This window comes from Schistocerca piceifrons, chromosome 5, assembly GCF_021461385.2.
Source record: "Schistocerca piceifrons isolate TAMUIC-IGC-003096 chromosome 5, iqSchPice1.1, whole genome shotgun sequence".
Taxonomy (NCBI): Eukaryota; Metazoa; Arthropoda; class Insecta; order Orthoptera; family Acrididae; genus Schistocerca; species Schistocerca piceifrons.
In genome coordinates, this window is record NC_060142.1 from 237,295,553 (window position 1) to 237,316,387 (window position 20,835).

General features: G+C 39.5%; 1 protein-coding gene across 1 annotated transcript in view; it reads left to right on the top strand.

Moving 5' to 3' along the window:
- Nucleotides 1–20,835, top strand: part of LOC124798180 (collagen alpha-2(IV) chain) — a 277,057-nt gene that overhangs the window by 177,565 nt on the left and 78,657 nt on the right. The window contains exons 15-17 of the mRNA XM_047261466.1: nucleotides 822–949; nucleotides 6,592–6,754; nucleotides 10,746–10,868. Of these exons, the coding sequence (XP_047117422.1) occupies nucleotides 822–949; nucleotides 6,592–6,754; nucleotides 10,746–10,868 (414 nt within the window). The remainder of the gene's footprint in view (nucleotides 1–821; nucleotides 950–6,591; nucleotides 6,755–10,745; nucleotides 10,869–20,835) is intronic.

Sequence of the window (20,835 nt, forward strand, 5' to 3'; positions counted from 1 at the left end):
ATTCTTAAAGTTCTGCACTGGGTTCTGTGGGTTGCTTAACCATGTTAAAGAGAATACTTCTAATATATTGTCTTGATCATATTTATTTTGCAAATTATGGTATATTTTGCACTTCTTAATTACTGAGACGTTGAAGCTAATATCCCACTCACATATTCAAATGTTAATGGAATGTTAGCTTCAGGGACACCTGTGCTGTTTCACTAAGAAACAAAATTCAACATTTGGCATTATTTGCGGAATAACTACAATTCAAGATATTATATTGAAATATCCTAGCTTTTGTCACAATAAAACAACCTTTATTGACAATCATGGGGCATCTTATGTGCACACTTGTACTCCAGTGCAAAATTAGAAGCCCTCATTGTCTCCTTACAGATTTCTGTTACCAGTGTAGCCTCAAAACAAAACAAAAAATAGCAAAGGTAATCACTTACCTGCAGATGGATAATTGGTCCACTTAGGCACACATAATAGACAAAATTTTCTTACTTTGTGTAATTTCTCTTATTCCATTATTATAATTCAGATTTTGTTCTTTCAGTTATAAATAATATTAGTCAGCCACTTACTTCCATAAAATTGTAAAGCAAGATTGACCAGATGAAATTTCATGTACTATGAGTAGCTCACGATTGTGACAGTTGTAGATGAGCTTTTTTAATTTTTTTACGTAATTATTTTTTTCTCAAAATTATGACAACACTTCACAGTTTAAATAACAGGTGTACCAAAGAAGAAAAATAACAGTCAGTCCAGGTATATAGGTATAAAAAGTAAATAAATATAAATATAACAGAGACATTTGTGTATTTCAGGTACCTGTCCACCCATAGACATTACAGATGGATTCAAAGGAGACCGTGGAGCCCCTGGAGACAAAGGTGAGCCCGGTCCACCAGGACGAGATGGACGACCAGGAGAGAAGGGAACTCAAGGATTTCAGGTATGATAATTGCAAATTTAAATATTAATGCTATGGGCCTAGTTTTAATATTCAGTGTTTGATGACTGCTGTGGTCATAGTAAATATTTAGATGAAGTATGGGCCAAATGTAGTTTCACATCAATCAAATGTGTTAGGAAGATGTACGAAAGGCAATCTCTAAACACCAGGACCAGTCATGAGAACAAATTAGTACCAAAGTACAGTATGTCAGCAGCATTTAGTTAAAACAAATATCTTGTCTCAAAATATTCTAGATACTCATTAGTTATATATTTGTTAGCAATATAATTAGATTGAACATTTCTTTGGCATTGGAATTCCATTACATATGATTAATAATTACATAAAAAACAGTTTGGTCCCTTCCTGTGTAAAGTGTCCTTATGTGGTGGCAAGGACAACAGGTAACAAAGTCGGCTCCCAGGGCATAATGAAAGAAACACATTTATTTCCACTCTGAAATTTTCACTCTGCAGCAGAATGTGTGCTGATATGAAACAGTCTTTACAGAACTAGCACTCCTGGAAGAAAGCATATTGCAGAGACATGGCTTAGCCACAGCCTGGGGGATGTTTCCAGAAGAAATTTTCACTCTTCAGTGGAGTGTGCACTAACATGAAACTTCCTGGCAGATTAAAACTGTGTGCCAGACCAAGACTCAAACTCAGGACCTTTGCCTTTTACAGGCAAATGCTCTACCATCTGAGCTACCCAATCGGGATTCGTGACCTGTCCCCACAGCTTCATTTCACCAGTAGCTCGTCTCCTATCTTCCAACTTCACAGAAGCTCTCCTGCAGACCTTGCAGAACTAGCAGTCCTGGAATTAAGGATATTGCGGAGACATGGCTTAGCCACAGCCTGGGGGATGTTTCCAGAAAGAAATTTTCTCTGTGCAGTGGTGTGTGTGCTGATATGAAAATTCCTGACAAAGGTCCTGACTTTGAGTCTTAGTGTGGCACACAGTTTTAATTGCCAGAAAGTTTCATATCACTGCACAGTTGACTGCAGAGTGGAAATTTCATTCTGGAAACATCCCCCAGGCTGTGGCTAAGCCATGTCTCTGCAGTATCCTATCTTCCAGGAATGATAGTTCTGCAAGGTCTGCAGGAGAGCTTCTGTGAAGTTTGGAAGATAGAAGACAAGGTACTGGCAGAATTGAAGCTGTGAGGATGGGTTGTGAGTCATGCTTGGGTAGCTCAGATGGTAGAGCACTTTCCCACACTGAGTTCGAGTCCCAGTCTGGAACACAGTTTTAACCTGCCAGGAAGTTTCAACACAATTATTGGTAAAAACATAAATGAACAGTTCACAGTTCTGACATGAATAGAAAATAATAGCCACACTAGTAGTTTAATAAACTCTGTCAACTGGAGGCCAGTTGGAGGTCCTTGGTCAGTGTCTGGTTGATGTCCTAAACAGTATGGAGGTCATGTCTGGTTTATTGTCTGGCATGGTCAGGTGAAGGCTGGCCAGTGGAACATTGGAAGAGCACCAATAGCTGATGGGAGATCAGTGCTTGAACCAATGGCAGCTGCTGGGATGTGATACTGCTGGCAGGCTATACAACCGTGTTTAGGTTGGAGTCCTAGGCTTCACTGCATTGATGTCCAGTCTTAATCCTGGTGTATCATGGTGGAACTGCTGCTGGTGAACACTACCAGTATATGGGCTGCATTGCAGACCTGGCATAGAGCCCAGAATGTGAACAAATGCTGTCAGTAGTGGACACGCTTCATCTTAAACAGTTCATTAGAAGTATTTCCATGAGGTGTGTGACACACGGACACTATGTAGTGTCCTGCTTGTAGCGCTGCCATTAGATGTATGTGCCACTAGTGGATGGTGATGATGCCTGTAGTTGAGTCCACTGGAATCTGGTGTGTACACAGAGTGATGTGTTGCTGTGTACGTAAATTGGCTGGTTGCTGTTGTGGTCTGCCAGAGTTAGTAATCATGCGGTGTTTTTGGACACATGTGGCTGGCTTTGGTAGAAGACACCAGGAGTATTGCAACCCACCAGCTGTGGGTGTACATACCAATGGCAGCAGTGTCTAGATGACTGGCCCAGCCACAATACTCCTCACCGCTTTTCCCTAGAGTGTTTGTGCTGGTGTATTTTATACACCAGGCTCACCTTATGCCCACAGTGGAAAAAGGCCAAGCCTTGTAGCCATATACCTGGCAACAATTTCCCAGTCAGTGTTTAGCTTATGTTTAGTTACATGAAGGATCAATAGGTCAAAGGCAATGATAAGTTATTTCTGGAACTGCAGCTGCAGTGTATTGTATACACCACAAGCCTCGTTGTGTAAGTAAGTACTATTTCAAATTGTCGACGTTGCTAGAAAACCATTTTTATACTTCATTAGTCACTAAAAATAGTTTATGTTTCTTATTGTGGGGCCAAAAAATACTTGACAGATGAGGAATTAGACTGAACTCTTTTAGAGATGCTTGTGGAAGAAGATGACAGCAGAGATACTGATTTGTTTTCTGATATAGAGGATGAAGTAATACTACCAATTGATCATGAAAGTGACTCTGAAATTGTGTATGATGAAAGATTATCTTCCTTTGATACTGAAGATAATATATTTATTGGTGAGGACAAAAAAACAAATTGGATGAAAACTGATGTGCATAAAAAGATGTGACATGTACCACCAAAAAATATTATTGAGATGTTTCCGGGATCTAAAGTGGTAGCATGAGGTATTGTAGAGGAAATTGAATCAGTTCTTCAAATCATCAGTGTTGATATGATAGAAGAAATTGTGCATCTTATTAGTGTATACTTTGACAGAAAAAGGCAATAAGAAAATTATTCTAGAGATAGAGATGCTGAGTTAACAGACTGTAATGAAATTTGTGCAGCATTCAACATTCTTTATTTGATTGGCCTCAAAGATGAAAACCACATATATGTACTGGAACTTTGGTCAAATGATGGAACAGGAATTATTGTTTTTAGATCCTACATGAGTTACAAGAGAATTTTATTCCTGCTCAGGTGTATTAGATTTGCTGATAAGGAAACTGGGGATATGAGATGTGAAACGAATGGGTTAGCATCTAAATATGGCATCAAAATATTTGCTCTGTATAGTGCTTAGTCATTCTACACTGTTTCATTGTAAGTGTATTGTGGCAAGCAGCTAGAAGGGCTGTTTTTTGCTTCTAATAAGCCATTTGATATTGCGTGTAGACTAACTGAGCTGATAAAGGCACAAATACAAATGTGACACCAGGTAAGTGTTATACCAACTACAAACTGGCTCTCTCTCTGTTGCAAAACAAAATCACTTGTGTAGGAAACACTAATAAAGGATAAAAACAAACACCATCTGAGTTTTTGCCCAACAAGAACAGAGAAACCAGTTCTGCAGATTACTATCACACTGTATGTGCCTAAACATAAAAAATCTGTTGTACTCATTTCCAAAGGCACAATGAAGGAACAGTAGATGAGGCCACTAAGAAATCTCACATAAAATTTAGATTCTAATAAAACAAAGGATGGAGTTGATACTGTTGACCAAATGTACAATAAATATTCAGTAACATGAGTCACAAGAAGATGGGCTATGGCTATATGGTATGCAATGTTGAACATGACTGGGTATCAAGGCTCAAATGTTATTTCAAGCAAATGGAAAGAATAAGAAACATTCATGTCAAGTTTTTCTAAAGAACCTTTCTTTTCAACTCATGAAATCACATCTTATCAGAAGATCAGCAATACCATGTCTACTACCTGATGTTAACTTGTATCTGTGTCATTAGAAAGTTCAAGAGCTGCATATGCAACATCAACCAGTGAAGGAAAAAGGTATATGTGAAATTTGTGGAAGGGCAAAGAATAGCTCCATAACAATAAGATTAGTTTGTATTTATTTTTTCTGCAGAAGTCATTCTCAAACAGCAGTTTTCTGGGGAAAAAGCTGTGATTACGCACCCGAGATTGAAAGCAATTAATTTACAAGTAATTTATTGTAGTGTATTAAATTAGATTTGTAAGCTATGTGGGACCATTGTTATGCATAGCTTAAAAGTTACCTGCAATTGCTTTATGAAGCAATGTAAATTACTGCAATAAATAATAAAGTAAAGGACATTTATCATCACTGTGTACATAATACACCATGTGCCCGCTCCTGTACCATTAAAGTGCATACCTGCTCTAGGGTTAAAAGGATGATCAAGCTATCTAGGTACTGAGGGGCTTGGCCATAGTGGAAGGGCCAGTGGGATGTCAGCGAGATGTTGGTGGCCATTGGGAGGCTAATTCGACCAGCACCAGCCACTGTTGACACCACAACACTGATGGGCTCCACCAAAGAGAAGAAGAAGATGTCCAGGAGCGTGGAAATTGGGCTGCGGGTGGTGGTCACACTGTAGACTATGAAAAGGAATGCATCCATAACATGAACACTCCAAAGGAAACAAGCTGGCTAAGGCAGTGGTGCTGGTGGCATAGAAGGATGAACTGGATTGGAAACTTGCACAGAAATGAGCACTGGAAGAAGAATAGAACACCTGTGCACAGATGAGCCACAGAAAAGGAAACGTGTGATGATTGACACAAAAATTTAGAATTGTAGCAAATGATGCCGTGCTAGTGGCAGAAGGGACCATGCAGGCAACAAACATGTGCTCTGAGTAGGCACTAAAATGGATCTGAAAACCTATGTGTGTCAGAGCAGGGAAGGGACCATGCTGGAGCAGAAGAAGCCACACTGACAGCAGAATGAGCCGTGCTAGCGGTGGATTGAAAAAACCATGCTGATGGCAAAAATGGAAAAGCCGTACCAGCAGCACAAGGAAAGAGCTGTGCAGGTAGCAGAAAGGAAGAACTATGCTAGTTGCAGAAGGGCATAGCTGTGCCAGCAGCAGAATGGAAAAGCTGTGCCAGCAGCGATATGGGAGAGCTATGCCAGTGGCAGAAAGAGAAAGCCATTCCAGTGCTAGAAGGGCAGAGCTGTTCCAGCAGCAGAAGGGAAAATCTGTGTCGGCAGCAATATGGAAAAGCTATGCCAGTGGCAGAAAGAAAAAGCCATTCTTGTGCCAGAAGGGAAGAGTGGCGAAAGGGCGATCAGGGGTTGGTTGCAGGCAGAGCATTCCCAAATGCTGAAAATGTGACCCCAAAACCCCTGGAGTGAAGGCGGTGTTAGGATCATACATGAAGATGTGGGGAATGCCTATCAGAAAGTGTGGTATAGAACATGGTAGTGTTGGTGCAGGCAGACTCAGGCTGGCCTGTGATGTTACAACAAAAATTCAAGAAACATTTTTAACTGTGCCTTGATTACTATTTCAGTGTATCAACCATCTGCCAACAGTAACTATCACCTGTGTACTAGAACACTGATGGAAGAGCCATTTCACAACACAACTGCTTTAATTTGTAGGGTTGCCCACATCAAAACACATAAACATTTTTGGACATTAGATCTTGCATGTTTGCTGTTAACAGAATTGCTCATATAATGTACAGAAAACTTACTGCTTTATGATGTGTCTTAATTCTGTAATACACAAAATATTATTTTTCAATTAGTATATGCTGTAAAGAAGGACAAAAAGTCAAATATATAAAAACACACTGAAACTCATTTGGCAATTTCTCTTCACTCTCAGGGTGAGTCTGGGCCCCCTGGGCCCACAGGACCTCCTGGACCAGTGGGACCAAGAGGTCTTCCTGGTCCAAGAGGAGAGAAGGGTGAGACTGGCCCAATGGGTTTCCCTGGAGAGCCTGGGCGAGATGGTCAGAGGGGGTTGCCAGGACCTGCGGCACCTAAAGGTAAGCATACAGTTAGTTGTGCCTAATTTGTTGTGAACTGAATATTGTTTAGAATAGATGGCTACAGTTAATGTAATATTGATAGCCAACACAACCTTTCATCTGTGCTCAGTTATTATTTCATCTCCATTACAATCTCATTTCTTTTGGTTCATTTCAGTGTTTTGTTTGTTAATGTGGTCTTCACTCTAGAGACAGGTTTGATCCAGGCAAATCTCTTTATTTCTGCAGAACTATTGCGACTGTTTTCTGCATTCAAGCCTCTGTCTCCCTCTACAACATTCATCAGGATGTGTTCTGTCAGCTTATCCCTTCTCTTAAATAAGTTGTGCCATAAAGCTCTTCTTTTCATTAGTTATCCGATCTAGCTTTATAATATTCAACACACTTCTGAAACACCATTTCAAAAGCTTCTACTCTCTTCTTGTCTGTGCTGTTATTTGTCTCCATATCACTTCTAAATAAGGGTACACTCCGGTCAGATACTTGTAGGAAAGACTTTCTAATATTAAATTTGTATTCAGTGTTAACATATTTCTCTTTATCACTCCCTTCTCAGCTACTGCCTCCCTTTAATGTTCCCCACCTTACAAGTGCATCATAGAACTATAAATTTGCTTTTTTGTGAACGGTAAATTACATTCATTAAATTGATGTAAATTGGTAAATAGCATGCTACCTAGACTAAATATTACTCCAAAACTGATAAAATGAGTGATAAGACAATATTTGTTTTAATTTACTTCTGTGTTCAGTACAATGTAACATAGGACAGTAAGCTGGCACAAGTAAGTTTGGAACTATACTGAGTCTAACAAAATAAAATATTTGCTTTTCATACAATTAAAACCATTAACAACACTAACAAGATAAATACAATTTAAAAAGTTAAGAATGAAGCTTCCCTTTTGCCGGAACCTGAATATTTGCTATATGAATATTACCGTCACATACACCTTGGTAATGGAATCTCAGTCCACCGGCTTGTACAGGGCACAAGAAATAGTTTAGAAACTAACCTGGAACAGCTTGGTATTAGAAACAGGAAACAACCATGGCTTTTATCAATAACAAACACTACAGCTAGTGCAGCAGACCAGAACAACAGTAGTGCTAATAATAACACACAAAATCTAGCAAGCCAACTGCCCACTGACCATACGTGCAGATGGCCATATATCAACAAGCCAATTCTCAAGTCATGGCCTGGCCACTGAGCAACCCCCTCAGTCCTCACTGCTCTGTCCACGCTACCTGGCAAACAGTGAATGGCCAGATAAACACTTCAAAACCAGAGAGACAAGCCCCACTCTCAAGCAGCAAAGTACAGGAAGTGGTACCAACATAGAGGGCTAAGTCAAAATAGTGCTACACTTTGCACAAACTAAAATGAGACATCAATCAAACATAAAAACCACTGTGATAATAACACACATTGATGTTATGCAAAGTTAAGTAAACCATAAGTTTTGTTATGTATCCACTTCAAATGTGGATGCAAGACAGTTTTTTTTATACGTTATGCAATGAACATCATGTATCAGTCACATATAATTCCTAAAGTATTTATAACTGGCACCCAGCACTAGAGAGGCAGTTGAGTGTGCATGAATTATCTTTACAACCAACTATTTCACAATGAAGATGTTGCAGTCATTATGACATAATTTTCAAATGCCAAAACTCAGTTAACCCTTTGAGTACCACATAAGCCATTCCACAACATCTAGTGGTACACTGAGGTACTTCTACGAACATAGTGCATTGTAACAGTCAGTTACAGTATTCAAAGCAACAATCGGTGTGGAGATTGTGTTATGTAGTTGTAGGAGATCGTACATGTGGTTTTTTTGTAGTGATCATATTGAGGAGATCACTGATATTGAAAGTGTATCTGAAGTTATTGTAACATAAATTTACATTTATAATACTGGTTTTATAAGCGGTTTCAAAATGAAACCTCTGGGGCAGTATCTATTCTGTTCTGTACTTATGATATAAATATATTAAATTTGAGTCCCATTCTTGTTTGGTGTTTAGGATTATAATTTTTTTAGGCCTTACACGCTAATCAAAGGTTCCAGCTGTGAGATTGTATCTAGGAAATATACAAAATGTCTTTCAAATATATCTCATGAAATGATGAGTGGTTGAAAATTTTATGTCTCAGTGGTTCCAAAGTGAAACTGCTTCCTTAAAAAATAGAACGCGTAATTTTTGCCAATTTCTGCTTGTATTTGTTTTTCACTATAAAGATAAAGGTCATTTTTGTGAAAAATTTCAAAATTAGTTTTTTAAAATATTATTAAAATATACACATAAAACATTTGGATGGAGTTAATCTCATCACAAATTGAACATGCTAAATAGAACTTTTACTGTTGATGAATGTTGACCACAAGCATAAAAACATGAAGTGTAAAAATAATTAGGGGAATCAATCAGTTTAGACAAGATGAAACATGCATGAACAAATTCTGTCAAGCATGAATGTCATGGTTGCATTGTACATGTAAGCCAAGGAATTCCTCAGTGTTAGCCTAGTCATGACAAAAACATTGTCACAAATCAGTGCCACAGATAAATTTTACAATGACATCTCTGTGTGCAGCACTACTGTACAGGGCCACAATTGGATGGTAAAAGTATAATCAACAGTGTAGCATCTGTAGAAGCATTTTACATTCGGTATGAGAGTCGATGGTATGGTACAGAATCTTAGACATATTGTCTAATTACCCTTTCTCAGTACTTGTAACTTTGACATTATTCTGGAAGTAGAAGTGCAGGTGTGGAACACACAAGTGTTACACACTAAGAAATTACTTTATACCAATGATGCTGATCATTTGCCATCATTTATCATTTGGTTTTGCTGCTCTAGCATTGACCATGTTTGACAGATAAAAATTATTGGATATAAGATTCACCTGTTATGCGAAACATTGTTTTTCATAGAGATATAAACATACATTAGCACCATTGTGCTTTCTTTATTTAAATCTGTAAAATTTGAACTTGTTTTAAGTGATAATGAATCTACATAAATTAAGTTTAAAACAATTTTTGTTTGTTGTTGTCCTTACCTTTTTTTACATTATATGGTTTTGTAGAATCTTCTGCACATTATTGTGTACATACTGGTTGTCATTTGCTACTAAATTTTCTTTATGTGAATTTTGGTAGCCAGTTAATACATTACTTTTTACCTAAACATAATGTTGTTGTGCTATGATATTTGACTACTGTAATTATGATTATTTACATATAGCTCTCATAAATCCTTTTTCATCTGCATTCCCATGAGTTGTTGCAAAGCACACACAAACACTGCCGGTATTTTGCAGAAGGTCTGCATTTTCATCTGCATTCCCATGAGTTGTTGCAAAGCACATACAAACACTGCCGGTATTTTGCAGAAGGTCTGCAGAATTATCCAATAAATTCACCATCATTGCTGAAGACATTAAAAGTAATTTGATGGATGTTAAGTTTTTGGAAAGTACTTTTGCATTCATTTTTTTATAATGAAACAATGGTTTCTGCATACATTCCAGTTTTTCCTGTTGACCATTTCATGATGACAAATGAACAGACTTATACCCAATAAAATGAACCTCTGTACCTCTAAAATATTACAACTCTTAATTTTGTATGACATAAATATAGTTTTCTTTTTCTTTTAAGTCAATTATTATGATGTTTACATTATCTTATTGGGATGTAGCATTACAAGCTTTACCCTCTTTGCCCCTTTCTGTTTTCTCACCCAAAATAACATGTACAAAAGTTTGAGACTTCTTACTGCTCTTTCTGTCACTATCACCTAAATTTTTCAACTGCTTTCTCTTTTTTAAAAGGTTCAGTTGGTTTTTCAGATTTTCTGATGTAATTTACAAAACTATTACCAAGTACCGTGGTGTAACTGAGAAAGTGCTATTACCTAACATTGGAGATAATATAAGATAGCATGATATTTTTTGTTTGCCAGGAGCCAAAGGAGAACCAGGAATTCCACAAATTGGGCCACCTGGACCACCTGGACCCAGAGGACTGAAGGGTGAGAAGGGTCTTCAAGGACCACCAGGGAAGACTGGGACTCCTGGACTCCAAGGTAATAATCAGGATAAGGTCAGGTCTGCAACTGTCTTCATATTACAGAAAGGAATTACACTAATGGACTAAAGTCTGAAAGTTTACTGGGAAACTGGAAAGTGTATCAAAAAATAAGTTGATCAGGTAATTAAAGGTAAGGGACAAATATTCCACAGAAACTAACATGTACTAGACCTCTTCAACAATGTCATCTTAAACATAATTGAGAAATGAGGTACTGTCAGGCCAAAATAAATAAACAAACATTGCAGCGTATGCGAGACAAGCATGCATTGTTCGCCATCCCAAGCAGAAGAATACTTTGTTGGTGCTCCATGATTTTAACTGTTTTGAGTGGGATAAACTGTTGTGTTCAACACTGGTACAATAATTTAGAAGGAATCTTAAGTTCATCCAAGTAAAATATCTGCACATATCACATGTTTATTTACATATTGTCAGAAACAGTATGAAAAACTTGTAAGAGTGTTGAAGCATAGGTTGTGCTAAGAAATAGTTGTTAAGAAAAAAGTTTGATATATTGCATTGTTTCTGAGTTAATTAGCATTAAAGTTAGCCAATCAGGCCATTGCACATGCAAATTCCAGCAACCCATGAGATACAATATGTGTCAGTTATTCTCACAGAGTAGATAATAGCACACAACACTGCCAAGCCTTTGGCTCAGTTTCAATACTTACTAGCATTTAATGTCCAGTTTTCGTACCTCTCTCTGTTTTGGTTTTAGGAAACCAAATGAAGAACACATTTGACAACTCCTTCTCTGGTGGGCCGCTTGAATTTGCATATATAAAAGCCTAACTTGCTTACTTCAGTAGTAATTAACTTGGAAACAGCATAACATATTGAATTTTTTTCTTAACAATTATTTCTCAACACAGCCTACCTTGCAAAACCCTTAAAAATTTTCAGTCTCTTTCTGACCATCCCATACAAGCTGAAATCTTGTTTTATCTTTGTGTGAGACAGCATGTGCAAGATAGGTCAAATTACAAATTCTAGATCCTAAGATTTTACTACCTGTGTGTTGTTTCCTCATTAACATTCACTGATTGTGTCAAGGTTTGTGTGTATCATATTATTTTCACATGTTTGCAATTGCTGTACAGGATTCACACTATAATATCGACTGTAAACTACATTGCTACTTCTTAGAAATGTTGGGAGCAGCATCATTTTTCAGGTGAATGTTACATTCTAATCCATTGGGTATTTATATGCTAGAAGATAAATTGTTGAGTTGTTCCAGTAACATATTTTGTAGTGAATCATGACTGTGAGCTACATTAGCATATTCTGCAAGCTTTGGCAGCAATATATTTTGGATCATCATTTCCACTAATCACAGTGTAGTACTTATGTAATTAGTGCAACATTTTCGTTTTCTTCCATTTGTCGATTTGCTTGTTCAAAGTCAGTGTTTGAAATTTTATGATCCTGAAATAAATCTAATTCTTATAAATTTGAGTGCTGCAGTGCAATATAGTGTTTTGCTTATATTGTAAGTGTCACATCATCTTTGATTTTTCCATTTGACTTCAATGTATATTGTCACCATTTGTTGCACATTACTGCTGTTTTTAACATTGTTGTATGAGTCAATTAGTGAGTCTAACCTGAACAAAAGTTCAATACACAAACTTATCGTCAAGGAATCAGTAAATTTTACCCCAAGTTTTTCTCTCATTACACAGAAACCACTTTCTTTAGCAGTATAGCAACAGATCTTAAGGAGACTTGGATTTCAGGTACTGTAAGAGATCCAGAAATTGAAAGAGAATCAGTGAGGTTAGTGTAATGACATTTGTTCAGCATTCAGACAAAACTTGCAACAGCCATAACGGAGCCTCACTGTGATTGCTTTTCTCTTGCACAAGATCAGTTAGTTTCTGTTCTCAAGCAGTCAGAATCTGCCCTAATGGCCATCAGGCCATAAGAAGCTGCTAAGAATCAGTGTGTTGGATGAACTATGAAGAAACATGTATCAGAGATTTCAAATGTGCCTCAAGTACTAGCCTCTCTCATAGATATTCCCTCTCCCCCAGAAAATATGGGACCAATTACTAATTTACAATTAGACTGTGAATCATGAATCAGTGATAGTGCTGGGAATCCTTTAGAGGAAAGGCAAGGACCAGGGAGAACTCAAGATTCTATACTCATCTCTCTCATCAGCACGTCTGACATACTGTCTCCCAATGAAATTGAAACAAGGCTGTGTGACACACTTCCCCTGTAGAAAATCTTCTTTACACTGTGTCAGGAGGAAGTGTGCATGAAAGGGAGGGGTCTGTTAATCATTGACAGGTCAAATGTATGGCAAATAATTTTACCCCTTGGGAAAAGGGCAGCAAGGGATGGTAAGGATCACCTTGTGCTCTCGTTGCATATGGCTCGGGACCTCGTTCAACATCTCTAAGAGACTGTTCTGGCAGCCATTTAGAGAACAGGATGCAACTTGTTGTACATTGTGTCACATATAGGAACAAATATTCCTGGTGCCTCATATCAGGGGTCATATTTGGTTCATTTAAGCACCTGGCAGAGAAAGTGGGCAAGATCAGCATTGCTCATGGAGTTTCAGTGTAGCTCACAGTCTGCAATATTGTCCTCAGAACTGACTATGGCTATCTGCTTCTGAGATGAGTGGATTGCTCAAACTAGAGACTCCAAAGGTTCTGAAACAAGTGAGATTGTAACTTCCTACACTTGCACCACGTAGTTGAGAACTTTAGGGTGATCCTAAGTGGATCAGGCGTGCATTACCCATCAGACAACACTACCCAGGTAATGGAATGTACACAGGAGTATCTTTGGATTAGGCAGCTCTCCATCCAGTCTAGGTAATGACAGCTGTAAGAGATTCCGGGTTTTCAGCAAAAGACCCAAAGCACTGCATCCCAAAGAAGAGCCCATTTTAATTCTAATCCTCAACTACCAAAGCATTCACAATAAAGTTACAGAGCTTGAAACAACCCTAAAAAGCAGTGGAGCTCATACACTAGTTACAGAAATCTGTCTGCAACCCAAAATCGACAGCATTAATTTTTTGGGGGGTAAATCTAAGAGTGAATCAAAAGGATAGGCTAATGAGACATGAAAGCATGACAGCATGCCGTGTGGTACCGTGTCAAATGCTTTCTGGAAATCTAGAAATATGAAATCTGCCTGTTGCCCTTCATCCATAGTTCTCAGTATATCATGTGAGAAAAGGGCAAGCTGAGTTTTGCACAAGCCTTGCTTTCTAAAACCATGCTGATTCTTGGACATAATCTTTTCAGTCTCAAGAAATTTTATTACATTGAAACTGAGAATACAGCAAACAGAAGTTAAGGATGTTGGTCTGTAATTTTGCAGGTCCGTTCTTTTATCCTTCTTATATATTGGAATCATCTGGGTTTTTTTTCCAGTAGCTTGGGGCTTTGTGCTCAGTGATTCATGATAAATGCAAGGTAGGTAAGGGGGTAATGCCATAGTGTACTCTTCGTCAAATCGAACTGGGGTTCCATATCGTTCTGGTGATTTATTTCCTTTCAAATCTTTCAGTTGTTTCTCTACACAGGAATGCTTATTACTATGTCGTCCTCTGCTACCCAAGTAGCTGCTTCCTTTGTGTAGTGTACCCTTGACCTACCCCACAACTCCATATGATAATGCAGGTCTAAAAATCTGCAGCAAGTCTGTCACAGAGTCAACAAAACCTTTGGTTGATACCCTCCATTTGGCTCCACACCAAAGCACCCCAATCAACTGTAACAACGATGCTGCAAACTGCGAACTCTCCTTGCATCCTGTGCATGAGGCCAGCAGTCTTCACCACCTCCAACAGCTGCCTGTACGAACTGAGGATCGCCTCAGAACCCACACAACAGGTGTCATTGGTGGCGATGTAAGGTACAATGTGCAGACGACTGCATCCTGCACACTTGCTAGCCACAGGCAAGGCCACCTCCCCATCTTGGATGAGGCCCCACAGCAGATATACTGAGTGCACAATGGTTTTTTTTTTTCAGCCCTGAATGCTATCTACCAAATGGGCTGCATAACATCCCTAACACTGGGCCTTCCAATAACTAGTAAACCCATTGCCCCCCTGTGCCTATTCAGACCATGCCGAAGGAGTGGCCACCTGTCCACTCACAGGGTGAATGGGCAAGGCCAGGCACCCAGTCTCCACATTGGCCCTTCACCTCGACTGACACAAACACATTATCACCGATCTCTCACCCTGCTGTGAGGGAGGATCCATCGAATCAGGTGCACTAGGAGGTGCCTCAGATGCAGAGCCCATGGGCAAAACAACTTACACCTGAGGTGTCCTATGTGACACATCAAATTCTCCGCCACTGCTACAACCCAAGGCAGCAACCTGAAGATGACTGACCATAGCCAAACGCTCATTCATTTATGTAACATTCAGAAGGAACCAATTAATGACACAAAGAGCTGTAGCAATACACATAGAGAACTGAGGCTGACTGTAGCTTGGCTAGCCGTAAATAGACTGGAGACCTTGGCAGGCTCACACACACACACACACACACACACACGCACACGCACACGCACACGCACACGCACACGCACACGCATGAACACCTGAGTCTGAGGCACCCTCTGTGAACAACATAGCACTGCTGCACATGTGGTATTTTAAAAGTATGTGCATGTCACTGCAATATCTCTGAAAAACATAGTTTGGTAGCCAAGTAATGATGGAAATATAGTAGACCAAATGGCAGAAAACAGACCTGACCTCTTCAGGGCACCAATGTTGAAACTGATATCAGTGACCAAGAGGCAATTTTGCCAACAATGATTACTAAACTGCAAAGGATAACTAAAGAAATAGAAAGATGTATGTGTTCAGAGCAGTAGATAAAGAGGTAGTAGCCTCATATCTCAAAGAGAAACTCAAAACATCTATTCCTGGGCAGAAGCATGCAAAGGCACTATAGCTCACATTTAAAAGAATAACTGACAAAGCATTAAATAGAGAACAGTTTGCCATGTGTAGGATCCACCATGGTGTACAGTTGATTTGAGGTTATATGAAATAGAATGATCACATAGGCTCAATTGTAAGTGAAACAGCTGGCTGCTTCTTTTCATTAGTAGGAGATTGGGAAAATGCATTCAGTGTACAAAGGAGATTGTGCACAAAACACTTGTGCATCTCATCTTAGAATATTGCTCTAGGAATAACAGGTGATATTAGATGCTTAAAAAAACAGAAAATGGTCAAATGTTTGTTTGACTCACAGGAGAGCATCACAGAAATGCCGTAAAATCTGAGTTAGAAGGATAAAGGGGGAGGCATCAGAGAGAGAAGTACATTGGTGAGCACTGTGCTAGTTTCTAACCAGAGATGATAAATGGACAAAGTGACAAGTAAAGTTGGAATATGAGTGTTATGTCCTAGCCAGTAATGCCACCCGAGCCCGCTGCCAAAAGGTTGGCAGCATCAAAGTCCGGACGCCGTCCGCATAAGCAGCGCCAGCGAGACAGCAAATCGCCGCAAGTCTGCGCGCGCCACCGCTGGCTTCTGGCTTCTTAAGCGCTGGAGTCGCGAGCGCTAGGACAGTTCTGTATTCGCCGCTCAGTTGTATACTCACCTCCGAATTGTGTACTTGCTAGTCAGTTGGGTGTTCATCGCAGCAGAGTTGTTGCTTGTCGTCAGCCGACGCTGACCTAGCCGCTCCGACTTGAACTAGACAGATTTCCGTAGACACGGAGTTCACCACCTTGTTTCTGTATCTTCGTGAATAAAGATAAGTACCGACTTTTATTTAATCTGAGTGTTTGGGCTTTCATCTTTCTGTTCACTGTTCCAGCGGACCGGTCGGCCCGCTATTAAAAGTGTGGCGGTGACCTCGTAAGCCATTTCTACAGCCAAGTGTTTGTCGCTACGAACACCGCCACAAAACTGAGGAAGAGAGATGAGAAGTTAAATGACTAAGACAACTAAACACTAGGATGAAAATAGAAAGGGAGATGGGGGGAAAATGAAAAACAAGAGAGTTACAAATGCAGATCAAAAAATGTGAAGGAAGAGAGTAAGTTATTGATTCAGTAAATGCTACCAAATGATAACAAATACAAAATAGTAAATAAATATTACCAAAATAGAAAACAAAGAGGGGAAAACAGAGAGGGTATTTTAAGGGAGGGTGGCGGAATGTGATGGTATGTTGAAGAGGAAGCTACCATTTCCAGAGTGCAGGGAAACTAGTACTAGATTGTTAGTAAACTAAATCATCCATTCAGTGCAGCAGCTGCTCAGATCCCTTGAGTCATGCTGCAGAACTTTCTCATTAACTGAGTCTGAGAGTACCAAGGACAGACATTTCTTCTCTGCCTGTTCATACACTCATCTAGTTTAATGATGTTCAGACTGGACTGGAGCAAGGGAGCATTTGGTGTGAAAGGATTGGCTGCCAATGTAGAGGTATTGTTGCCTATTGATTGGCCTTATATGGATCAAGGTTTGGATGTGAGCTTCTATGAGGAGAAGTCCAATGTCTAAGAAGGTGGGCTTTTGGTTTGAAAAATGACAAGATGAATTTAAGTTGGGAAAAGGAGTTAAAATGTTGCGCAGGAAGTGGAGGTATTCTTCATTGTGAGCCCATGTCACATGGGTGTCATCGATAAATTTGTACCAAGCCAGAGGACAATCTTCTAGATCTTGCAAAATGCATCTTCTATGAAGTCCATGAAAAGATTAGTATAGAACAGGGGCATCCCACTTACCTTAGTGCCCCACACCCCTTCCCCCCAAGCAGATTTTAGGAAAACTTTCAGGTGGGGTTGTGAGTTAATGATATAAGAATGAGGTGCCCTGTCTTTCCAGTTTGATTTTGTAGAGCAAGATGGTGTTAAAGTGACAAAGAAGATTCAGTGTAGGACAGAAGTGGGAATGGATTTGAGTTGTTCCAGGAGGTGGTTGATGTCTTTCATGTTTGATGGGAGACTCTGTGGGATGGGATGGAGTTGTAGGTTTACCAGGGTTGAGATGGTAAAATAAAAGATAGAATATTAGCGTTTAACATCCTTTGAACAGCCAGGTTATTGTAATAGGTTGTGTTAAATATCAGCATAGCCATGTATCTTGTAAGCAGTCAGTAGTAGATAAGCAGCAGTGACTTAATATAATTGAGGAATTGTTAATAAAGTGCACAGAATTAGTTTCTAACAGGTGTTTCTCTTTGTTAATGCATACGTTGATTCATAGGAATGATACATAATATAACTCCAACATATCAGGCTGGGTTTAGAAGCCAGTGCAGCTGGTTTGAACAGGCTCTAGCCTTGACATCCTACGGTGAGGCTGGATTCCATAAAAAACTAAAGACATTGGTGGTCTTTGTTGATCTGTCAGTAGAATACAATACTGTGTGGCTAGATGGACTACTGCTGAAACTAAAACAGCATATCCCAAGGAAGGAACTGAAGACACTTGTCGGAAATACAAAGTGTGACAATAAAGTAATGAGACTGATTTTCTTCGCAAGATGTGGCAACCTTGCAGGCTTGCGTTGGCACAATATCTTTGACCTTGGTCTATAAGCTGCTTCTAGTCCAAGCGGCACATCAATGCAACTGCTCAGTCGTGAGTTGTGCTGTATTAAGTTAACATGTGTTTGTGTCTCTCGTCACGGATATGAAACCGCATAATATTGCGCAACGGTATGCCATTTATTTTTGTGTTAAATTTAGTGAAAACACAACAACAGCTTACGGTAAGCTTCAGAAGGCTTTTGGAGAGGAGGTTATGTCAAGAGCTCAAGTTTATCGTTGGCATAAAATGTTTAGTAAAGGCAGAACGAAAGTTGAAGATGAAGATCGCATTGGACGACCATCAACCTCACGGATGGATATCAATTTGGCCAGGGTGCGTGAACTCGTATGATCTGATCAGAGATTATCCTTGAAAATGATTGCAGAAGAACTGAACATCAATCTAGAAATGGTTTGTCTAATAATAACTGATGATCTTAGTATGAGAAAGATTGGATTCTGCATCACGATAATGGGCCATCCCATACTGCTCTGTCAGTACAGCAATTTTTAACCTCAAAACAGATTTCAGTACCACCATAGCCACCTTATTCACCAGATATCACTCCGTGCGACCTTTTGTGATATCCAAGAGTCAAAATGACAATCAAGGGACGCCATTTTCAAACAACACAAGATGTCCAAAAAGCTGTGACAAGGGCCTTGGAGGATATTACAGAAGATGAGTTCCAGAAATGTTACCATTAATGGCAGAAGCATTGGAAAAAGCGTGTGCAATCAGAAGGGAACTACTTTGAAGGAGACAACACTAAACTTGACTAAGACAGTAAGGAAACTTTTTTTTTTCCACATCAGTCTCATTACTTTATTGTCGCACCTCATATGCTATCCAACTGTTACTTCATGGTTATCATTGGACAGAAACAGAGTAAATCATTTACCGTAAAAAATGGGATTTCCCAAGGATCCATACTGGCACCCTTGCTCTTCAATCTGTATACCAGTGGTGTGCCAAACACTATGTGTAACAAGTTTTGCTATTCCAATGACCTTGCCATAACCAAACAAACCAGTGCACTTGAGGAAGGAAAAAGTATATTGTCTACAGAATTAGAAAGTCTCAACACATATTACAAAGCATGGAGACTCCAACCAAATGCAGCCAGGACATGAGTCCACACATTCCACTTAAACAATAGAATTTCAAACCAACAGCTCAATGTGAACTTCTTTCAGCAGAGGATCAGACAAAATTTCCAACCTAGATACTGTGGTGTCATGCTCAACTGGTCTTCAACATATAAAAGACACCTGAAAAACACTAGCGAAAAGCTAAAGACACAAAATAACATCATAAAAAACTGGCAGGCACAACCAGGGTTGCTGATGCATCACTCTACAGACTGGAACTCTGACACTGGTATACACAGTTGCTGAATATGATGCCCCAGTATGGCAACACACACCGAGCAAGGTGGCGCAGTGGCTAGCACACTGGACTTGCATTCGGGAGGACAACAGTTCAATCCCACGTCCAGCCATCCTGATTTAGGTTTTCCGTGATTTCCCTAAATCGCTCCAGGCAAATGCCCCGATGGTTCCCTGGAAAGGGCACGGCCGACTTCCTTCCCCATCCTTCCCTAATCCGATGAGACCGATGACCTCGCTGTCTGCTCTCCTTCCCCAAGCAACCCAACCCCAACCGTATGGCAACACAATGCTCATACGAGGAAAACAGACATCCATCTGAATAAGTCAATGAGAATTATTACAGCTACATTAAAATCCACACCGATCCCCTGGCTGCACACTATCAGTAACATTTCACCACCTGAATTCCAACGTCAAGAAACATCCGATCGAGAATGGAGGAAGCTGCATCACCCCGACAACCCCTAAGACTTCCCAGTTCAGTAAATGCTACCAAATGATAACAAATACAAAACAGTAAATACATATTACCAAAATAGAAAACAAAGAGGGGAAAATGGAGAGGGTATTTTAAGGGAGGGTGGCGGGATGTGATGGTATGTTGAAGAGTCTTAAATGACCTTCCTCCAGACCGCTTGATGTCATGCACTCCCCAGTGCCATAATAGAAAAGACAATAAGAAGTTTGACCTTAAAGAATAGTGATGCAAGAGGTGAAATGCTGTAAAAATAAAATGTCAGTGTGTTCAAGATCCATCCTCCAGTCAACTAGGATTTGATCTGAAGACAAGTGAGGGGACACCACTGAACAAGATAAGAACAGGTCATGCCAGGTGCAAAGCTATGATGCTGCTCCCTCCACTATCAGTTGACTGCATTCAATAGTTGTTGAACTATTATTAAATATCTATTTTAATAACAGTCCTAATTTTATAGTGTAAATGTCCTTCTTTTAGTATTATGAGAATTTGAACCTATTAGATTTGTGATTAAATTCTTAACTGTATATTGTAAACTGTA